The 22,874-nt window shown below is 42.2% G+C and overlaps 1 protein-coding gene across 1 annotated transcript in view; it reads left to right on the top strand.

Moving 5' to 3' along the window:
* PRPSAP1 (phosphoribosyl pyrophosphate synthetase associated protein 1) overlaps nt 1-22,874 on the top strand; it is a 61,658-nt gene that overhangs the window by 31,333 nt on the left and 7,451 nt on the right. Inside the window, exons 5-9 of the mRNA XM_060253550.1 lie at nt 12,773-12,888; nt 15,561-15,616; nt 16,320-16,465; nt 21,264-21,334; nt 22,621-22,767. Coding sequence (XP_060109533.1) covers nt 12,773-12,888; nt 15,561-15,616; nt 16,320-16,465; nt 21,264-21,334; nt 22,621-22,767 — 536 coding nt within the window. The remainder of the gene's footprint in view (nt 1-12,772; nt 12,889-15,560; nt 15,617-16,319; nt 16,466-21,263; nt 21,335-22,620; nt 22,768-22,874) is intronic.

Here is a 22,874-nt window from a genome sequence, read left to right as displayed (position 1 = left end):
AAAAGGGTTTCTAGGGAAGGGAGCAGGCAAAACAGTGTGTGTGTGTGTGTGTGGTGGGGGGAGTGGATTTCCAAGGCTGCAAAAGCTTCTGGTTCCAGAAATAGACAATGTTTTAGTAGTATGTATTGCTAACTGGCCATGGATGACCAGTGGAACTTGGATAAACAGAGGAAAAAAGGTACAGAAACTCTTCTTTCACTCCGGAGCTATTTACAGACTAAAGAGACGTTTTAAAGGTGGAAATAAGGGGAAAATATAAAACTTGCAAGTAGAAGAAGGGAAGGGTGAAGTTTGGACTATTTTGACATAAAAGACAGTGTTAAAAACTGCTAAAAATTGAAGAGAAATCATTGTTGTGTCTACTTACGATTTGTGGAATGTAAACAACCATACTGCGCAGGAATATACTGGAACAGTCCTCTAACTCTACTGAGCAAGACAGGAAGTGCGTCAAGCAATCTATAAGGTTGAAGGTGACAGAGACAGGAAGCAGTAAAGAAAAAAGCCTACTCTACATCATAGAGAAACATCGGCAGCCATTGCTGGGAGGTCCAATTTAAAACATCGTTTTAAAAAGATTTGGGACTTTAAAAAGTGACAGAAACGACAGGGAAAAGGGTAAGAAGATAAGAACTATTGACTACATTATTGGTGGGCTCCTGGGGTGATTTTAAAAGGGGAAAAAAAATCTTTAAAAGGAGAAAAAATCGCGGCCGCCATTTTGGATTTTTTAAAGACTTTTTTGTTAAATATCTTTGCTTTGGGGGCTCAGAAACCAGCGAAATTGGGCTTGCTGGAAAGGGCAAGCCCTGCTCTATTGAACCTGACTGTCAGATTTTAAATTGGTGAGGTCAAAAATTTCGTCATTTTTTTAAAGGGGAAAAATTCTTCAAAAATTTATATCTGGGCCTGGGAAGCTCAGAAGAAAACAGAACAAAGTTTAATTGAGAGAGAAAATTTAGACCTTCTGAACTTGGTAGTCAAACTTGCAAATTGTGCGACGGAAATTTTTGGTATTTTAATTGCATCCCCCTTGCTCTTTGCTTAAATGTCAGAGCCCAGGCAGCCCCGAACAAGAGCCCTTTCATTAGAAAAAATGCAAGACCAAATGGAGGCTATGGAAGCCAGGATTATGAAAGGAGTTAAGAAAATGATGGAAGAGTTGAAGGAAGAACTTACTACAGTGATTAAAAAAGAAGTGGATGACCTCAAAAACCAAATTGGGAAAATAGACAAGAAAGTACAGGAGGTGGAGGAGAAAGTTAAAATACATGATACCACCTTGCTGAAAGTACAAGAAAAAGTGACGATTCACGACTGCAAATTAATGGAAAATCAGCTACGTTTGAGAGGAGTACCTGAGGAAGAGAATGATGATTTGAAAGGATATATAACAAATATAATCGCAGAATTCTTAGAAGAAGACCCTGATAAGACTAAAAGCATGTATGATCACATGTATAGAGTCAACTCGTTATATGCCAAAAAAAATAACTTACCAAGAGATGTGGTTGTAAGATTCATGACAAAGGAAATGGTGGGAAGGATTATGAAGAGAAACTTTGAACAATCATTGATAGTAAGAGGTAGCAGAGTGAGAATTATGAAGGAGCTACCGAAAGAAGTGATAAATGACAGGAGAACATATAAAAAGTTGACAGAAAAATTGAAAGACAATGGCACAAGGTATAGATGGATAATCCCCGAGGGTGTGAGCTTTGAACTTCAGGGGAAGAGAGTCACGATCACAAATGCCCGAGAACTGAGGAGATTTTTTGAAGAAAATAAAGAATTTGCACCATGATGGATTACAAACTATTGTCTTGGAATGTTAATGGACTAAATTCACCACAAAAAAGAAGGGCAACTTTTCATTGGATTAAAAAGCAAAATTGTAATATAATTTGTTTGCAAGAAGTCCACATTAAACAAAAGGATTATAAATTTTTATGGAACAAACAATTGGGAAGGGAATTTTTTTCGTTAGCTGACCAGAAAAAAAGGGGAGTAGTTTTTTATATTAAACAAGACCTGGAGCCAAAATTGGTATTTAAAGATAAGGATGGAAGATTTGTAGCAGTGGAAATAACATCAAATGGGAAAAAAACGCTGTTATTGGGACTATATGCACCTAATGGTGCAAAAGATGTTTTTTTTAAAGACATTACACAACAACTAGATGAGTTGACCTACGACCAAATACTCTTAATGGGAGATTTTAATGGAACAGTTGAGAACTCATTGGATAGATCCGGAGGGAAAAAAAATAGTGGAAAAGAAGGAAAATTGCCAAAGTCTTTTTTTGAATTAGTAAAACAGGAAAATTTGGAGGACATATGGAGAAAGTTTAACCCTGAAGTGCGGGACTATACTTTTTTTTCTGCAAGACATAAGACATTTTCTAGAATTGACATGCTATGGGGAACCAGAGATTTAGGCCTCATAACAAGAAAGATAGAGATTTTGCCTAAAATTGGCACTGACCATAACCCAATAATGTGGATTACAAAACTGTCCAAAAGATTGAGAAGATGGAGATTGAATGAAGACTTGCTACAGAACAAAGAAACAGTGACTTTCCTAGGAAAAGAAACTAAAGAATTTTTCCAAGTGAATGATAAAGAAGATATCGATTTTCAGACGGTCTGGGATGCTTATAAAGCAGTAATGAGAGGGTTGCTGATTACTTTGAACAATAAAGATAAAAGGGAAAAAGAAAAACAACTACTGGATATTCAAAATGAAATGAAGAAAAAAGAAGGAGAGCTGAGGAAAAGACCAGGGAAAAAGAAAATTCTAAGGGAAATTTCAATATTGCAAACTCAACTAAGACATTTATTAAACAAAGAAGTAGAATGGAATTTGAAAAGGCTCCAGCAAAAATCGTTTGAAGGAGCAAATAAGACGGGGAAATACTTGGCGTGGCAGCTGAAAAAAAAGAGGGAAAATAAAATAATTAATAGAATTGTGATAGATGAAAGAGACGTAGTTACTCAAGAGGGAATAAAAAGAGAATTTTTTAAGTATTATGCCAAGCTGTTTAAAGGTGCTGAAGTAAAGAGAAAAAAGATAGATGAATATCTACAGAAAATAAAAATTGAGCCATTAACTGAGAATATGAGAAAAATTTTGAATGACCCAATTGAAAAAATAGAAATTGAGGCAGCAATCAACGTGATGAAAAATGATAAAGCTCCCGGGCCAGACGGTTATACAGCCAAGTATTTTAAAATGTTTAAAGAGCAGTCGCAATCTCCTTTACCTTCCCTGCCCACAACAGACACCCTGTGAGGTAGGTGGGGCTGAGAGAGCTCTTACAGCAGCTGCCCTTTCAAGGACAACAACTCAGAGAGCTATGGCTGACCCAAGGCCATTACAGCAGGTGCAAGTGGAGGAGTGGGGAATCAAACCCACTGGTTCTCCCAGATAAGAGTCTGCACACTCAACCACTACACCAAACTGGCTCTCTAAGGGTCAAAAGTCAATGGAGTGCTAGTTATACTCCAAGCAGCTCAGTTACAGGTGAATGAACTTTTGGATAGTTTAAATGAGTGAAGCTCAAAGCAGCCCACTTACATAGAGGATAAAGCTGGGACATTTCCAGGTGAGACAGATGTTTCCTGTCCATGAACTAGAGTCCACTATTGTACATTAGAAAGCAGAAAAGCGAGATGGTACTTGTGCAGATTAGGGTGACCCTGTTCTATAGGTAGCTGAAGCTTTCTATATTCAGTTCTAGACATATCTGAGGGGCTTCAAATGAATTTCTGAAAATCAATTTTTACAAAAAAAACATTCAGGGGGATATGTGTTGGGAGTCCTGTCAGGGTATAAAAGATGCATGGGATAATGTTCATTTTACCCCAGGAGGTCCATCAGTTGAGGCCTTGGGAAACCTGTTCCAGAATCCAATCCATATCAATTTGAACAAGGGAGCAAATATCTCTTGGAATATAAATACCAAGATATTTAATAAATTCGGCATCACAAGCAAATGGCCGAGTACTCTACAGCAAAAATCTTTGCAGAGAATCTTCACTCAGTTAATCAATTCTTGGGGTATGGTGTAAGATTGCAATGCAGAGTACAGGAATTCCCTAGACAATCTATCAACGGCCTTCTCCGCATCTAGTGATAAGGCCAACAAGGGATCACCCCTGTTTTTCATGGCAGCAGTTACATTAATTGTATGTCTGATGAGGTGAGCACCCTGTCTTCTTGGCGCAGATCCTACTTGATCTGAGTGGAGCAATGCATGCACTACAAATCTGAGGCAATTTGAGTTGGAGTAAGGATTTTTCATATGAACATGAACATATGAAGCTGCCTTATACTGAATCAGACCCTTGGTCCATCAACGTCAGTATTGTCTTCTCAGACTGGCAGCGGCTCTCCAGGGTCTCAAGCTGAGGTTTTTCACACCTATTTGCCTGGACCCTTTTTTGGAGATGCCGGGGATTGAACCTGGGACCTTTTGCTTCCCAAGCAGATGCTCTACCACTATGCCACCATCCCTCCCATCAAGGATATTGACCTATAGCTGGAGCAAACAAGTGGGTCTTTTTGTGGTTTGGAGATGACTGTGGCAGACGCGTCATACAGTTGCTGTGGCAAGATGCCAGAGTTTTGAGCATCCTCTGCAGTCTGAAACAGAAGTGGTATCAGTTTGTTACCGAAGGCTTTATACCATTCCACAGGGTATTTATCTGTTGTCTCCAAAAACACCTTTATTCTCTAGAGCCCTAGTGCCTTACCATTTTTCCACATTCCTGACTGGAGATTCACTCTCTGAGTGTGTAAAAGGGGCCGCCAAAGATTCTTGTTGCTTACTCAAAGCTTGTAGTTGTTATTTACCCAAAAGCTTTGAAGTAGCTTCTATAGAGGGGACATGGTATCAGAATAAAATTTCTTAAATTGCTCATTAATTTCTTAAATTGCTCATTAATTGCTCTCATCTTGTGATGAGAGCAATTTGTTTATTTCATATCTGAATTTCAGCATAGTGCAATAATTTTCAGAGATGGGGTCAATTTTCAGAGTGGAGGTTCAAAGCAAGCGGACTTCCATTGGTTACAATGTTAAGGCTTTATTTGATAATCCAAAAGTTCTGAACAAGGATACATTGGAACTGATGCCCGTTGGCGGGAAGATGAATGCTTTAACCAACATACATCAAAGGCTTTCTAAACAAATCTACATTCTCCCAGTATAGGGATACATGTAACACCTCGCTTCCCCTTATCTCTTTGCGGTTCCCTTTCTCACGGAAGAGCCCTGCTGTTTTTCCTTGAGGCATTTTGTCTTCAAAGGGTCGTTGCTTTTGTTAGTACCAAGGAGAGGAATTCACAGCAGGGGTTAGTAACATCTCTGTTTCTACTTTGGTATGCAAGGTCTCTGCTTCAGGGTTAGTAGCAAATGTTCAAAGATGGAGTTAGTTAGGTCAGGCTACACATTGTATTTTAAGCATACTATCATATCATAACAGCGAAGCTTTCCAGTGTCTGACAGTCACTCAGCAACTTTCACGGCAGAGTGAAACCCGGGTCTCCCACTTGTTAGTCCCCATGTTCAAACCTCATCACTATGGGGTGCATGTGTGTCTTTGTGGAAGGTCAAGTTTCTAAGTGGAACTGAAGAGCAAGAAAAGGAGTCATTAGTGGGAGCAGACTTGAGCTTTGGAGAAGCGTGGATTGGTGTGAATGAATCACACAGAGGTGGTGAGAGAAAAGCACTGATTTAGGAATTCTGGTCATTGACAGGTGGCTGGTAATCTGTGGTGGGTTCATGATTTTTGTGGTATACTGGGCAAGTGTTGAGGGTTGTTGCTTCAGTTCCTTGGAGAGTTTATATTACATGTGTGCATTTTTGGGTGGACCTCGCTTAAGTGGGGAAGAAACCCTGTCACACACACACACAAATGCTTCCAGGGTTTCAGAGAAAAATGTTGCTAATCTAGTGTAGCGGGGAAGTGGGTCTGAATTACCCCCAATTAAAGGCTTTTGCTTCTAAAATTTTGTCTGTGCTGGAGACAACGTACATCTGTGAAGAGCTCTTGTCTGTAATAAATGTCAATAAATCAAAGGTATGTTCTCAGTTTACAGATACACACTTAAACAGCATACTCGAGATTGCTAAAGCACAAACATTGACTCCAGAATTTGATGCAATAATTCAGAGCAAGAGATATCAGTTATCAAGGACTATTAAATAAAGGAAATACTGACAGAGTGTTAGTATTCTAAGCATATTTGTATTTATTCATATTGTATATTCATATTGTATAAGAATTCATATTCATATTGTATAAGAATCGTACTGCTACAGGACCAACCCTAAATCAGACTTTTCCCTGCAGCCGCTGTGGCCGGACCTGCCTGTCCCACATTGGTCTTGTCAGCCACCAGCGAGCCTGCAGCAAACGTGGACTATTGCACCCTTCTTAAATCTTCGTTCGCGAAGCCAAGCCGAGAGAGAGAGAGCGAGAGAGAGATATTTGTATTTTGAGTTAAAAATATTATTAATTGGGTTTGCCCGTATCCTGGATAAAATTTGTGTCTCTGGTATCTGGCATTACATGTTGTGGCACACATGCTCCCCTTTTGACGAAGTGACATTTATGTCAGATCTGGCCCTGTTTGCCACCTCTGTAGGACTGTTATCCTGCATATGGCCTTGCAGAGCAGATCTGGATCGGTTTGTAGGACCTGTCTACCTTAGGGACCGCCTCCCCCCATATGTTCCCCAGAGAGCACTGAGATCTAGCTCCCAAAACCTCTTAAAAATCCCTGGGCCAAGAGAGGCTAGACTGAAGACAACCAGGGAGCAAGCCTTTTCAGCAATGGCCCCTCAATGGTGGAATCAACTTCCAGAGATGGTGCGAGCCCTGCGGGACCTGAACCAGTTCCACAGGGCTTGCAAAACCTCTCTGTTTTAGCTTGCTTTTGGGACAGAACTTGGCTAAACGGATCTGTAGCCATCCAGCCATCTTGTGTATGATTATGATCTATAGCACTTTATGGCACCATTTTATCCATTTAATTAACTATGTAACTGAATTGTATTTTAAAATTGTTTGTTTTACATTGTATTTTATTTATATCACGGTGTTCCGTGTCTGTGAGCCGCCCTGAGCCCACCACCGGCGGGGGAGGTCGGGATATAAAAATAAATTTATCTTATCTTATCTTATCAAGAAAACTTCCATTACTTTTGTCTAGGACAGGGTCTATTATTATATTGCAGTCCGCCCCCCCCCCCAGATCATAGGATAATCCCCGTGTCATTAACCACCCCCAGCACCCCCCTTTGTTTGTTCTTACTCACAGGGTTGCCCTCGGAATTTTTAGCACCTCTGTGCTGGGGAGAGGTCAGGGACAGGCTGCCCAGTCACATGCCGGAGGGGTGCATCCTGCACCATTTAAAGGCCCCAGCGATCAGCTGGCACGTGATTTGAGTGGCAGGGGAGAGGGAGGGAGGAGGCAGTGGCAAGACCGGCAGGAAAGGGGAGGGAACGGAAAGGTTGTGGGGGTTGCTGGCAGTGTGATTGTGGGATGGAAGGCTATGGGGGTGAGGCCACTGAGTACCCCCTGAAAAAATTGATTCCCTCCCCCCCCCAAATTTCCCATATCCTGGCTATGGGGCTGTCTCTGACCCCCCCCCCCACCACCACTAGGTGAAGATTATTACAACGGTTTCTACTTTCTAGGTCTAAGAGTTTGGATCCGTTCCGACTTCCCTGCCACATTAGATACAGCTAGTGAACCTGAGGCTCCGTGCCTGTCTTCGGATTGTGTTCTGGACGGCTTTGGCGCGCTCAGCCTGGAAGAAGTTGACAGGATCCTCCTATCTGCACGCCCAACAACTTGTAAATTGGACCCATGCCCCTCCTGGCTTATTAAGACCTGCCAGAGGGAACTAAGATATCCTATACGGGATATCATAAATAGATCCCTATTGGAGGGACATTTTCCATCAGCGCTTAAAGAGGCGGTGGTCCGTCCCCTCTTGAAGAAAACAACGTTAGATCCGACCGAATTGGCACACTATCGGCCGGTATCGAATTTGCCCTTTTTGGGCAAACTTATAGAGAGGGCAGCGGCGTTGCAGCTACAGAGCTTCCTGGAGGATGCTTCTGTCCTTGACCCCTACCAGTCTGGTTTCCGCTCGGGCCACGGGACGGAGACGGTGCTGGTCGCCCTGGTAGATGACCTTCGGCGACATCTGGATCAAGGCGGCTCGGCGGTGCTGATGTTGCTGGACCTATCGGCAGCGTTCGATATGGTCGACCATCGGCTTCTGGCGTGCCGCCTTGCCGACGCAGGGATTCAGGGGTTGGCCTTGCAATGGCTTTCCTCTTTCCTTGACGGTCGGGGACAAAGGGTGGCGATTGGGGAGGAACTGTCCCGGAGACACACGCTTGATTGTGGGGTGCCTCAAGGGGCGGTGCTTTCCCCGATGTTATTTAACATCTATATGCGCCCCCTTGCCCAGATGGCCCGAGGGTATGGGCTGGGTTGCCATCAATATGCTGATGACACCCAGCTCTATCTGCTTATGGACGGCCGGCCCGCCTGCGCCCCAGAAAATCTGGACCGGGCGTTACAGGCAGTGGCTAGGTGGCTTAGGCTGAGTGGGCTGAAGCTGAACCCGGCGAAGACAGAGGTCCTTTGCTTGGGTCGCTGCAGCCCGGGAAGGGAACTCCCCCTGCCAGTTTTTGATGGCGCTCCATTAACAGCGTCGGGCAGGGTTAAGAGCCTGGGGGTGCTGTTGGAGCCTTCATTGACGATGGAGGCTCAGATAGCAGCCACTGCCAAGTCCGCTTTTTTTCATCTTAGGCGGGCGAGGCAGTTGGCCCCCTTCCTGGAACGTGACGACCTGGCAACAGTGATTCATGCTACGGTCACCTCGAGGCTGGACTACTGTAATGCCCTCTACATGGGGCTACCCTTGTGCCGGACCCGGAAACTGCAGTTAGTGCAGAACACTGCTGCCCGGCTGTTATTAGGGCTCCCAAGATGGGAGCACATTCGGCCGGGGCTCCAGGGTCTGCACTGGCTGCCAGTAATATTCCGAGTCCGGTACAAGGTGTTGGTTATTACCTTTAAAGCCCTATATGGCCTAGGACCTGCCTACCTTAGGGACCGTCTCTCCCCACACGTTCCCCAGAGAGTACTACGCTCAGGTTCACAAAACCTGTTGGTAGTCCCCGGGCCAAAGGAGGCCCGTCTAAAATCCACCAGGGATCGGGCCTACTCAATAACGGCACCTTATTGGTGGAACCAGCTGCCGGAAGAGGTGCGGGCCCTGCGGGATCTAGGGCAATTCCGCAGGGCCTGCAAGACAGTCCTCTTCCGGCAGGCCTATGACATTAGCTGACAATGTAAAACATCTTGGATGGAACAAAATGTATCTATAGGCCGCCGGTTTTATTTTATTCTATCTTGTTTTTTACTAATTTATGGTTTAATTGTATTTTTAAATGTTTTAAACTGAAGTTGTTTTAATTATTATGTTGTAAGCCGCCCTGAGACACTTAGGTGAGAAGGGCGGGGTATAAATCTTAATATAAATAAATAAATAAATAAATCTTAAAGCTGTTGCCTCAGATTGAAGTTGTTGAATGGATGTAGATGTGTCCAGAGGAGGGCAACGAAGATGGTGAGGGGTCTGGTGACCAAGTCCTATGAGGAGAGGTTGAAGGATCTGGGTAGGTTTATCCTGGAGAGGAGATGATTGAGAGGTGATATGATCACAATCTTCAAGTTCTTGAAGAGCTGTCATACAGAGGATGGTTTTCTGTTGTTCCAGAAGGTCAGATCAGAACCAACAGGTTGAAATTTAACCAAAGGAGTTTTGGGCTAAACATTACAAAGAACTTCCTGACAGACCAGTTCCTCAGTGGAACAGGCTTCCTTGGAGGTAGTGGGCTCTCCTTCCTTGGAAGTTTTTAAGCAGTGGTCATGTGACAGCAATGCTGATTCTGTGATTAAGCAGATCATGAGGAGGAGGGCAGGAAGGGTCGCATCAGTGCTTAGTTCTTGTGGCCCCTTCTTACACACCCAGGGAAATGCTCATTGACACTTTAGGGTCTGTTGGAAATTTTTCTCCAGGCCAGCTTGCCAAGGGATCCTGGAGGTTCCAGTGATAAATAAGCTTCCAAACTGAAGAAAGAAGGATGAAACATCAGACGTCTTTGGAGGGGCTTCTTTTAGTTCCATGAACTAAATACTGGAATATTATTACTCCTTTGTGATTGGAAAGACTGCTTTTGAACTGTCTTTTGTTAATGTTTTTTTGCTACATGCTCTTTTCTATTTGTTCTATGTGTAAGCTTTGTCAGAACACCACTGACCTTTACATTACAGTGTCTTGTTTAAAATTTATGGTGTCTCTCAGCAGTTTTTTTATTTACACAGCTGTATGCTAAGATCCTATAGTTTCACTATCTTCTGGGCATGGAGCAGGAGTCACTGGGGATGTATGTGCTTGTGGGAGATATTCCTGAATTTCCTGCATTGTGCAGGGGGTTGGACTAGATGACTCTGGATGTCCCTTCCAACTCTATGATTCTTTCGTCTCAAATGTAATGCCAGTTTGGTGTAGTGGTTAAGAGTGTGGACTCTTATCTGGGAGAACCGGGTTTGATTCCCCACTCTTCCACTTGCTCCTGCTGGAATGGCCTTGGGTTAGCCATAGCTATCACAGGAGTTGTCCTTGAAAGGGCAGCTGCTGTGAGAGCCCTCTCAGCCCCACCCACCTCACAGGGTGGCTGTTGTGGGGGGAGAAGATATAAGAGATTGTAAGCCGCTCTGAGTCTCCGAGTATAAATCTGCATTCTTATTCTTCTTTCAATGCAGTTGGTGTACGTGTTCATCAGCAAGTCATCGAATACCGAGTGATCAAATAATGACTATATTCCTATTATATTTTTAAAATGTTTGCCAGGTTCTGTTATGTAACCTTTTCTAAAATCCAACACATTTTACTCTGACGTATACTTTTTAAAAATAACTACAGAATGAAATATGTAACAATTATAGGACATTTTTTTAGTGGGCTTAATATAATTTATCAGATTTATATGTTTAAAAATTGGCACCCCCAACAAATTGGCCAACGTTACCTCTGGTTTTGCATTAGTGTACCACAAATACCATGTTATAGTCGTTGATGAACCAGCTGTCTGTCCAGCTGTGACTTGGATTCCTCCTAGCCGCCACTTGTCATCAGGAAGATCAGAGAGACAGGCAGCTGCTATGCACTGAGAACTCCTTCCCTAAGTACATTTAACTGATATTTGCATTACTCTTAAAAATTGCTGTGAGCTGCAGCCATTTTGATGCAACGAATGAAATAAAACTTATGTGGTAAAGCAGGTAGGGTATCTGGGTCAGAATGGAAAGGCCTGGATTGAAATTTTCTCCTGGCTGTGAAACTCACTAGGACAGTTTCTGTGTTTCAAATGAGCCTACCTCACAGGGTGGTTGTGATCACCCCCTCCCATATTCTCCGCAACTCCTTGGAGGGAGGATAAAATGTGAACGGCGAGTGGCTTTTTGTCCTCTCCTGCATTCTGTTAGTCAGACCTGCATGTGAAAACTAGAAGCCTGTTAAGAGCAGAGCAGCTGAGGTGACATAGAGTAGCAGGGAAAGTTCATAGAAAAGTAATTGTCTGGGGTTACCTATCTAATTAATTAATTCTATTTTTAGTCTGCCCTTCCCGCAGAACAGGCTCAGGGCGGGCTACATCATAAAAGACAATCAACAGTTAAAACCAATTAAAATATATAAAACCTAAAATTACAGAGTAACGGTAGAGACTAAAGTGACAAATTCTGCCTCACAAACATGGCCTGTTGTCCAAGTCCAGCAGGTCGTATAGCACTGGGATGGAATGAAAGGGGGGAGGCCTTTCTCTACAGAAAAATAACCACCTTGCTTAAATATTGCATAAAAACATTGGCAAAAACAGTGCTTTTGAAACTTGTATTTAAACTACTGCATTTCACAAATAAGGGAAATATTTAGTAAAAGTCTAAAGGCCACTATGAGGCAACATTCTGCATAGCTAAAGTTTAGCTACAAGACTGCGTAGCAAGAATCCTGATAGATTCTCTCTCCCGTCTCTCCCTATATGAGCCCCGAAGGCCATTGCGATCGGCCGGCCAACATCTTTTGACCATCCCTGACCCAAAGGAGGTCCGGCTTGCCTCGACCAGGGCCTTTTCGGCCCTGGCCCCGACCTGGTGGAATCAGCTCCCTACTGAGATTCGGGCCCTTCCAGATTTGTTACCATTCCGGAGGGCCTGTAAAACGGAGCTGTTCTGCCAGGTCTATGGTTGAGGCAAGCGGAAGTCCTCGCCCTACTACACCATCCAACTGGCCTCCCAGCAATGACGGCCACTTCATTTGGGGCCAATACTGTTGACATCTCGGGACAACTTAGGCTGCCCATGATAATTACGCCTCAAGTGCTTATAACATCCATGCCATCTTAAATGATTGACTTAATGTATTGGCTTAATTGTTTTCACTATTTTGATGAGGTTTTTGTTGGTTTTAATGTTTTAGCTTGTTGGAATCCGCCCTGAGCCCTTCACAGGAAAGGGCGGGCTATAAATGTACTAAATAAATAGATTACCGAGCCTGACAGATTATGTATTGGTAAGCAATTAATGGCAACCATTTTGGTGAGGTTTAACCCCCTATTGCTTGGAGATTTGTTAGGTGTTTTAATGTAATTAAGATCTCACTTTCCTCCCCCTTCTTTTAGGTTTAACTCACATCATCACTATGGATCTTCATCAAAAGGAAATCCAGGGCTTCTTCAGCTTTCCGGTTGATAATTTGAGGGCATCACCTTTCTTGCTTCAGTATATACAGGAAGAGGTGATGTTATTTTGATCTACCAACGTTTGGGCAGCATTTGATCATAGCTAACCTTATTTTCTGGCCTTTGTTTTCTCTATAGTGAAAATGATGACAGTTAATCAGAAAAGTATCCCATAGTATTCTCCTTTTCTAACATGGGGGGCAAATACTTTAGCTCTAGAGAAAAAGGCCCAGCAACGACTATACTACTTAAGACTCTTAAGATCACTACAACTGTCAGGGAGTCTGCTGGTTGCCTTTTATCGTAGTTCCATTGAGAGCATTTTATCTTATTGCCTCTGCGCGTGGTTTGGGAGCTGCACGGAAGCAGAGAGAAGGGTGCTCCAAAGAGTGACGAGAAGAGCACAAAAGATTTGCGGATGTTCTCTCCCCTCATTGGTGGATCTGTATAATATGAGATGTAAAAGGAAGATACAAATGATCTTAAGGGACCCTTCACATCTGGGCCATTTGCTATTTGAGATCTTACCGTCAGGTAGACGATATAGAGTGTTGAAGGCTAGGACAAACAGATTTAAGGACAGTTTCTATCCAAGTGCTGTGGTTAGGTTAAATGCAGGGTTATGAAGGATTATCTGTTTTAGATGTATTTAAATGGTTTTAATGGTTTTATGAATGTTTATCTGTTTTAGATGTGTTTAAATGGTTTAAATGGTTTTAGATGTATTTAAATGGTATGAATATGAATATGTGTGTTTGATGTGTTGGTATGTTTGTGGAAGAGCACCTCATTTCGTTGCTCTCTTTTTTGTGGAGAACAATGACAATAAATTTATCTATCTATCTATCTATCTATCTATCTATCTATCTATCTATCTATCTATCTATCTATCTATCTATCTATCTATCTATCTATCTTTTATTCCGCCATGCAGCCCTCCCCCCCATTTTGGTTTAACTTTGCTATGCCTTTTGATATATTCTGAAATGAGTCATGAGAGCAAAGGGGGAAGCGAGTGGAGTTTTTTTAGATACAAGATGAGTCTTGAAGAGAGGCAAATGCTTGGAGGCTATCCCTGGCAGCTCACGGGCATGGCTTTGCTAGTTCTGCTTGTCATTGTGCTCCTGGCATTCTGGGGTGTTAGTCTGTTTGACAGTAAATATTTCTAAAGAAAATTCTAAACTGGGGAATTTGCGTAAGGCGAGACACGCCAGTCTTTCGGATCAAATTGGAAGGCATCAGTTGCTTTCAAGCAGGGTGTTTAATTTAGAACTGGTGATGCCATTTGAGACTAAAACCCTGTAAAATCTCATTAAGAGTAAACAAGTGTAGTACAGTTGTAAGGAAATCTGGGATCTTTTGAGTCCTGCTGGAACATGCCATCCCTTCTCCAGACACATGGAATGCTGCATGTAAACCTTTTCAGTGTGGAATTATACAGAGAGACCCTGGTACTTTGTGCAAGCTTGTAAGATTTCCTTCCCAAGCAACAGCTTCCCCATAGGAACCTATGCAGCCTGTGAACCATATAGTATAGTGTATCCCAACCTGTGGGTCGGGACCAATACCCTCTAAACTGTGGAGTCCTGCGAGCAAAAATTCTACTTGGTGAGCTGCTGCCGTTAAAGTTGTGACCTACTGCGTACATTAGTTTGCTCTGGGGCCATTTTTCCTGTGCTAAGACAACAGTGGTGTGAGCTGGAAGCTAAAAAACTGTGAGCTAGTTCACACTAACTCAGCTTAGAGGGAACACTGCTTGGGATCCAAGAGGGGGTTGTGAAGTCTTTGAAAGTGGGTCACAGATCATCACTAATAGCAGCTCCTGCCCTTTCTGTCCTTCTCTCTATTTCCTCCTCAACAACTTCTCACATTCTCATCTCCCCCTCCTTTGTGACAATGAGGAGAGAAAAAAAGCCATCAAGCAACTAGTAACTTTTACTGTAGTAGCTGAAGAAGGAGGGAGGCTGGAGAGTATGTGGAAGCTGTTTAGCATGACATGGGAAAACAACAGAGGATAAAAAGAGGCAAGTGAGTCCATTCCCCCAGTCTTGGTTCTGCTTCTTTAGCAGCCTAACCTTTTGCACAGCCCCCTATATTGTGCCACTTCCATCTGTCGACTGTAGGAAACTGTACTGTCTACTACTATACTGCACTGAGCCCCTTGCCACCAACCTCTTCACTTCCATCTGCCGACTTTGTGTATCTTCTCAGCCCATTCTCCCCCCCCCCCCACCTCAAACTCCATCTCTGGCCCAACTGGCAGATGAGAAGGAGGCTGGGGTTCATCGTGGGGACAGCTGCACCCCCTTATGTGATGTTTGTTGGTTTCTCAAAAACATCCGGTTGGGCACTGTAGAAAATGGAATGCTTAAATAGATGGGTATCGAGGCCATAGTTTGCCTAAGGTGCCAAAAAACCTTAGGCCAAGTAAATTTGGATATGTGGGCTACCATCAGGAAAAGGTTGGGAATCTCTGATATAGAATAAGAACACTTATGCTCTGAGCAGTCAGGTACATAAATAGGCTATACAAATATATATATATATATATCCTGCAGCCATGAATTCAGTGAGGAGAGAAATGTTTGAAGCAGAATGAGTGTTTATTGGTATTTTAATATTAGTCTGACTTTCTTTACTACACAAGAAATGTTCTGTGCAGAGTACTGACTTATTCAAGAAGTTAATCTGTTACACTGGTTTAATATGTGATAACTTTTTAATCTAGATTCCTGATTATAGAAATGCAGTCATTGTGGCCAAGTCTCCTGATGCAGCTAAGAGGTAATTGTACTTTTGACAACCTGTAGTCGATACGTAGTAGATAAAAATTGGATAAAATTAGATAAGATACTAACTGTGTTAGTATTAGAGTGTATAAAATGGGTGGTTTGTGTTAAGTTGGAGAACCAGTAGAAGAGGAGGTGATTCTCCCCAGGGAAAAGTGAGATCCTGTGAACAAAAAAATGTATCTTTAAGGTGCCACAAGTCTCTTTGGTTTTGGCTGCAATGGATATACCCTCTGGAATTAAACACTTTGAAAATATTTCTTTTCTTTACTCCCTCTTTCCATTTTATAACCTGAGTTCACTATGGCTCATGTAACGCTGACGCATGTTTTTGCATTATCACAAGAGAGGCAGATAGAAGGAGGTGGGTTGAAAGGGTGGTGCTGAAAAAGTAACTTTCTTGATATTGCAATTAAATACATGCATGAAAGTAGTGAAAAGGGTTTACCAAGTGATGCATTTACTTATATTTAAGTATTTTGATACACTTTCAAAATAAGAAGCATCCGGCTTTCATACGATACTGACCAAAGCAGAAAATGAATTGAAAAATTATGTGCTAAAAGAAAATCCAGAACTCTTAGCGAAAAGAGAAATTATCAGACATAAGCTGTCATTGTTTGAAATGCTTAGAAATTCAGAAACTCCTCCTAAGTCGAAACCTGTTTCCTATTAATCCGTCTTTCGGGTTTATGCAGGGCCCAGTCTTATGCTGAACGACTGCGACTAGGACTAGCTGTCATCCACGGGGAGGCTCAGTGCACGGAACAAGACATGGATGATGGACGTCATTCTCCTCCAACAGTCAAAAACACTACACTACACACTGGCTTGGAGCTGCCATGTAAGTTGTGGTTTTTCTATTTTTATTTTGCTTGGAAGTTACTTGGGCAAGATATTTCCTTAACCAAAAATTCAAACACGCTCATGAATTGCAAAGATTTTTAGCAAAACAAGCCTTATAAAGCCTTCCTAGGTTTTTTGTTGGTTTAATTACAAACACACTTAAGCTAAGAAAAACCTTCACTGGTTCATGGTTCATCCAGTTTGGAGTCTGGCCCTGAGTCTGAGTGAGTTCTGAAGGCTTTTTATAGGCCTTCTATAGGCAAGCTCTACCCAGAAGTGGAATCTGAAGCCTATAAAAGCCTTCAGAACTCACTCTGAGAGCTCAGTCAAGTTGGGTCGCCCAATTCGACTGAACTCCAAGAGTGGGCTCCAAAGGCCTTTAAAGGCTTTCAGATCTCACTCTCAGAGTTCAGTTGGACTGACTTTCAGCCTTTAAATGCCTTCGGAGCTCACTTTAGGTTGGGCAGTCTGACCTGGAAGTGCTCACTTGGCTCCAACAGCATTTAAATTGGGCTCCAGTTGGGCTCCAAAGATATTTAAATGCTTTTGGAGCCTGCAGGAACCCTCATGGAGATTTGGGTGGGTTTGTAGAAGGCACGTTCTCCTGAATCCCTGGTTTGAGCACAAACCAGGCCAGTTCATGGCTCCTGAACCCCTGGTGCTCAAACTGCAATTCATTGTTTGGTTCATGCCCATCCCTTATAAATAGCAACATTACTAAATTCATAAGAACATAAGAGAAGCCATGTTGGATCAGGCCAATGGCCATCCAGTCCAACACCCTGTGTCACACAGTGGCCAAAATTTTTTTATATATATATATATATACACACACTGGCTAATAGCCACTGATGGACCTCTGCTTCATATTTTTATCTAAACCCCTCTTGAAGGTGGCCATGCTTGTGGCCGCCACCACCTCCTGTGGCAGTGAATTCTACATGTTAATCACCCTTTGGGTGAAGAAGTACTTCCTTTTATCAGTTTTAACCTGTCTGCTCAGCAATTTCATTGAATGCCCACGAGTTCTTGTATTGTGAGAAAGGGAGAAAAGTACCTCTTTCTCTACTTTCTCCATCCCATGCATTATCTTGTAAACCTCTATCATGTCACCCCGCAGTCGACGTTTCTCCAAGCTAAAGAGTCCCAAGCGTTTCAACCTTTCTTCATAGGGAAAGTGTTCCAGCCCTTTAATCATTCTAGTTGCCCTTTTCTGCACTTTCTCCAATGCTATAATTTCCTTTTTGAGGTGCAGCGACCAGAACTGCACACAGTACTCCAAATGAGACCGCACCATCGATTTATACAGGGCCATTATGATACTGGCTGATTTGTTTTCAATTCCCTTCCTAATAATTCCCAGCATGGCGTTGGCCTTTTTTATTGCAAACGCACACTGTCTTGACATTTTCAGTGAGTTATCTACCACGACCCCAAGATCTTTCTCTTGGTCAGTCTCTGCCAGTTCACACCCCATCAACTTGTATTTGTAGCTGGGATTCTTGGCCCCAATGTGCATTACTTTGCACTTGGCCACACTGAACTGCATCTGCCACGTTGACGCCCACTCACCCAGCCTCAACAGGTCCCTTTGGAGTTCCTCACAATCCTCTCTGGTTCTCACCACCCTGAACAATTTAGCGTCATCCGCAAACTTGGCCACTTCAGATGTGGTCCATGTGTCTGGACTTTTCACCTAGAATCCATGAGTGCCTACATCTTTTTTTAAAAAGTTCATTTGCTGTCTTGAGATGGGCTGGGAGAGAAAGAAATGAGCTTTAATGACTGTATTGACTTATTTTATTTTATATAGGTGCCTCTTTTGTATGTTTGCAAAATATTAGGTGATCTGTGTCTTTTTGCTTTCTCTTCAGAGGTAATTGTTCAAATAAAAAAGTGTTTTGCTAACAGATCAGCTAGGTTTGCATTCCCCTTGTTAAAAATAATAAATAAATCCACCAATAGAGAAGTCTAATTTCTGCTGGAACATAATGGAGGATTTAAATTGCTGACTGCAAATGCTTTGATCCTGCTTGTAATCAGAACTACAATTCCATTTTGGAATTGTATTTGCCAGAAAAACAGTGCAAAATATGAGCAAAGAGAAGCATCCTGGCCTTCCGTTGCAATGCCTAGACACAGCTCCACTGAGGATTCCTCCCATATGGAAGGCTTATATTTAATGTCATTTGTATCTTTTAATATTCCGTGAGCTGCTGTAGAAACCAATTGTAACTGAAAAGTGGGATAAAAATGTAGTGTAATTTTCAATATTTTAGCTTTTTTTTTTGTCCAAAAACTTTTTATTGAACATAATAAACATACAAATAAAGCAATCAGTGACTGTATCTGCAATCATTCTTTGTGTATAAGCATAGCATACCAGCAGAAAAAAAATATATATATATACACAAAATACAAACATGATACAGGTTTACAAGATAATGCATGGGATGGAGAAAGTAGAGAAAGAAGTACTTTTCTCCCTTTCTCACAATACAAGAACTCGTGGGCATTCGATGAAATTGCTGAGCAGACAGATTAAAACGGATAAAAGGAAGTACTTCTTCACCCAAAGGGTGATTAACATGTGGAATTCACTGCCACAGGAGGTGGTGGCGGCCACAAGTATGGCCACCTTCAAGAGGGGTTTAGATAGAAATATGGAGCACAGGTCCATCGGTGGCTATTAGCCACAGTGTATGTGTGTATATAAAATGTTTTGCCACTGTGTGACACAGAGTGTTGGACTTGATGGGCCGTTGGCCTGATCCAACATGGCTTCTCTTATGTTCTTAAACAAAACAACAAAACAAAACAAATATATGTATATATATACATACATACACACACACACACACACACACACACACATATATATATATATACATATATATATATATATATTCACGCACACATACATAATTGGCAGCTGAATTAAAAAATAAGTACTCTGTCCATATATTAATTACATCAAATTGATAATGTCATAATATCTACCAGGTATACATGTACGCGTTTGATCTACAGGACCAAAAGAAAATTTAAGAAATGGAAGCCACTTGTACATCAGAGATTCGTTACCCTCTGAATTGTTTATATTGCATAAACTATCTGCTATCTTGTCCATAGCATAGACCTCCCAGATTTTGGCATACCAGGCTTTAACTGGAGGAATATTGGGAGATTCCCAAACTTGGGCTAACACCATTTTAGCAGCAGCTAGTAAAAGGGATATCAGGGATTTATTGAGAGAAGTAATAGGAATACCTTTCCAACAGTCAAGCAAAATGAGTTCCAATCTTAAGGGTAAACTATAGCCCGTGATATCCTTGATTTTTGCCACAATTACTGCCCCAAATGACTGCACCCTCGGGCAAGACCACCAGCAGTGTATAAATGTGCCCACCTCTCCACAATTTTTCCAACATTTGGAGGATTGATTTATCGCAATATGGCTTAATCTCTGAGGTGAAACCAATTGTAACTGAAAAGTGGGATAAAAATGTAGTGTAATTTTCAATATTTTAGCTTTTTGTAGCCTTCTGACTCAGAATGGTCCTTCTCTTTTTCTCTGGTCCTTTTGATATAAGCAGAATCCTTCCTAGATGACAGTTAAAGCTGATTCCAGAAGTAACCCTTAGGTTATTTTAATGAAAGATGACTAAGGTACCATGCAACATTGAGTAAGGTCCACCTTGCACATTAGAAAGTCATCTCCTTTGCTATGTGTATGGATTATCTTAGGCCAGTTCATAATTTGAGGATATTTGTCCCTAAATGTATTTACAACTGGAGTCAGTGTATGTGTTGGGCTAGAAGTGAGGACCATGAAAGTTACTTGGTAACCTTAGATCAGTGGTTCTTTCCTCAAGCGATGGAAGGGAGAGCAACGCTTTTGCCATGATTAAATATGATCATTTATTTTCATCTATATGCTCTATAGAGCCGGTTTGGTGTAGTGGTTAAGTGTGCAGACTCTTATCTGGGAGAACCGGGTTTGATTCCCCACTCCTCCACTTGCACCTGCTAGCATGGCCTTGGGTCAGCCATAGCTCTGACAGAGGTTGTCCTTGAAAGGGCAGCTGCTGTGAGAGCCCTCTCCAGCCCCACCCACCTCACAGGGTGTTTGTTGTGGGGGAGGAAGGTAAAGGAGATTGTGAGCCGCTCTTAGACTCTTCGGAGTGGAGGGCGGGATATAAATCCAATATCTTCTTCTTCATCATCTCCTTCTCTATTCCTGCCATTGTGCTACACCATTCTCTTCATTTAAAATTTGAGATAACCAGGCCAGCTAATCATCCCATTTTAGATATCTAAATGTAATGGTACTTTGAGTAATGTTGACATCTGCAGAGAACTTTGGTGTGCTTGGTTTTAAAACGTGCATTTTAAAAGGTGGCTAAAATCAGCGATGTGTCTTGTACCATTCCTTTAGATAGGATTGCCAACAGGCTTGCAGAAAATGTCCTGCTCCTTTAATTAAGAGGCTTGATGTGTGGAATTGGGCAGCTGAAGCTTTTCATAGCATGGAAGATAACATTCAATTCAACTTTTGTTAAAGGGGCAGAATATTTTTCTCCAGGCAGTTGGCAATTCTGCCTTCAGAATTAATGTGTTGGCCGTACTTTGTCTTTAAGGCTACACTTTCTACTGCCTGTCACGTAGTCCAGGGAAAATGAGTCTGCATCAATGTCGGCAGCTTAGGAGGATGATCCGTGCCTCGTGTGTTTGTGTCCTTTATGCGCTATAAATGAATAGTGCACTAAACTTGTGGGTCTAATTTTCTTCTTTAGTGATGATGGCCAAAGAAAAACCACCAATAACAGTAGTTGGAGATGTTGGAGGTAGAATTGCCATAATTGTGGTAAGAAACCAAAGTTCAGCGGGATGAATGGGATCTTCCTCAGTTTTACCTCGCTTCTAAGCCTTAGTGCTTTAGCATGCTTTAGTATAAGTTGACCGTTCTGGTGGAACACTAAATATTCTGAGATTATGCTTTAATTTTATTTTCCTGTTGAATCAAATAGAGGTGTTGTACTCCAGTACGGTGTATTCGTTGTAGTGCGTGGAAAGGGAGAAACGGTCTCAATGGCAGAGCATCGTCTTTGCATGCTGAAGGTCCCAGCATCTTTCAGTCCCTGCCTCTTCACTTAAAACAATCAGATGGTAGGCGGTGTGAAGACCTGAGACCCTGGAGAACTACTGCCATTCTGAGTAGACAGTACTGATCTTGATGGTTCACTGGTCTAATGCCATAGAAGGCCACTTCTTGTGTAGATTCCTGAAACTTTCCTGTCTTTATTATTATTATTATTATTTTAATCCTTAAGGAGCATTATGTGTGCTGTTAAAATCTTTGGCATGTTGATCTCCTTGGCAGGAGGCTGGATATGATAGTCATTTGGAGAAAAGATGCTTCCATTAAAAAAAAAAAAGGCTTAGCTAGCCTTAGTGCTTTAGCATGCTTAGTATAAGCTTCCCATTGTGTCACAGAACTCCATATAGCCCCGAGCAAGCTTGCTTTAGTGTGCTCCTTCATCTAACTATATTCCAGCATTTCACAACTTCCCAGCCCCAAATTCTAAAGTATGTAAGCACATATTGGTTGCCCACTGGTCCACAGGGCTAACTGAAACTATTATGAGGAACCAGTGCACGATGTTTCCAATTCCAGTTTATTACGGTCAATTGACCAGCAAGCCAGTACATGATGTGAAGTCCCACAGACAGCAAGAAGGGGGAAAGGTGCCTGCATTTCAGTAGGAAATGAGCCCAGGAAGCTGCATTCAACAGCAAAGTATTCAACAGATAAGTCCACTGAAAAAACATTTTTATGCTTTGAAAGATCGCAGGTCTTAATCTTTATTTCTGTCCTAGAAAAATACTTTAATGCCTGTTTTACAATCAACACTATTTTTCACTGCTAAGAAGACATTTAGAGTTTGCCTCAAGCGTATATGTAAAATTGCTAGAGAGGCTTGTCAGAGAGTCAGCCTAACACTTGCCAATGTTGGCAGCACGCCAGAATTTTTCATCCATAGCTTTGAACAGACACTGAAGCATCTTCAAGCAGTTACTGACTGGTGGGGGTAGTCTTTGGGGCAAGGGATCAGTTTCCAGACTCTAACTGGGATTTACTTTGCTTCTCAGGATGACATCATTGACGATGTGGAAAGCTTTGTGGCAGCTGCAGAGATCCTGAAAGAGCGGGGTGCTTACAAGATTTTTATCATGGCCACTCATGGGCTCCTGTCTGCAGATGCTCCACGCCTGATTGAAGAGTCCTCAATTGATGAGGCAGGTCCTGATAGGCTATGTAAACTAACAGCTTTGCTATCAAGAGTAGCATTATGTGGGTGCATTTGAACCCATCTTCAAAGAGGCAGAAGTACAAGGCTGAGTAG

The sequence above is a fragment of the Heteronotia binoei genome, chromosome 13 (genome assembly GCF_032191835.1).
Source record: "Heteronotia binoei isolate CCM8104 ecotype False Entrance Well chromosome 13, APGP_CSIRO_Hbin_v1, whole genome shotgun sequence".
NCBI lineage: Eukaryota > Metazoa > Chordata > Lepidosauria > Squamata > Gekkonidae > Heteronotia > Heteronotia binoei.
The sequence above is the reverse complement of the archived record's forward strand: the minus strand, read 5'-3'. Positions and strand labels throughout refer to the sequence as shown.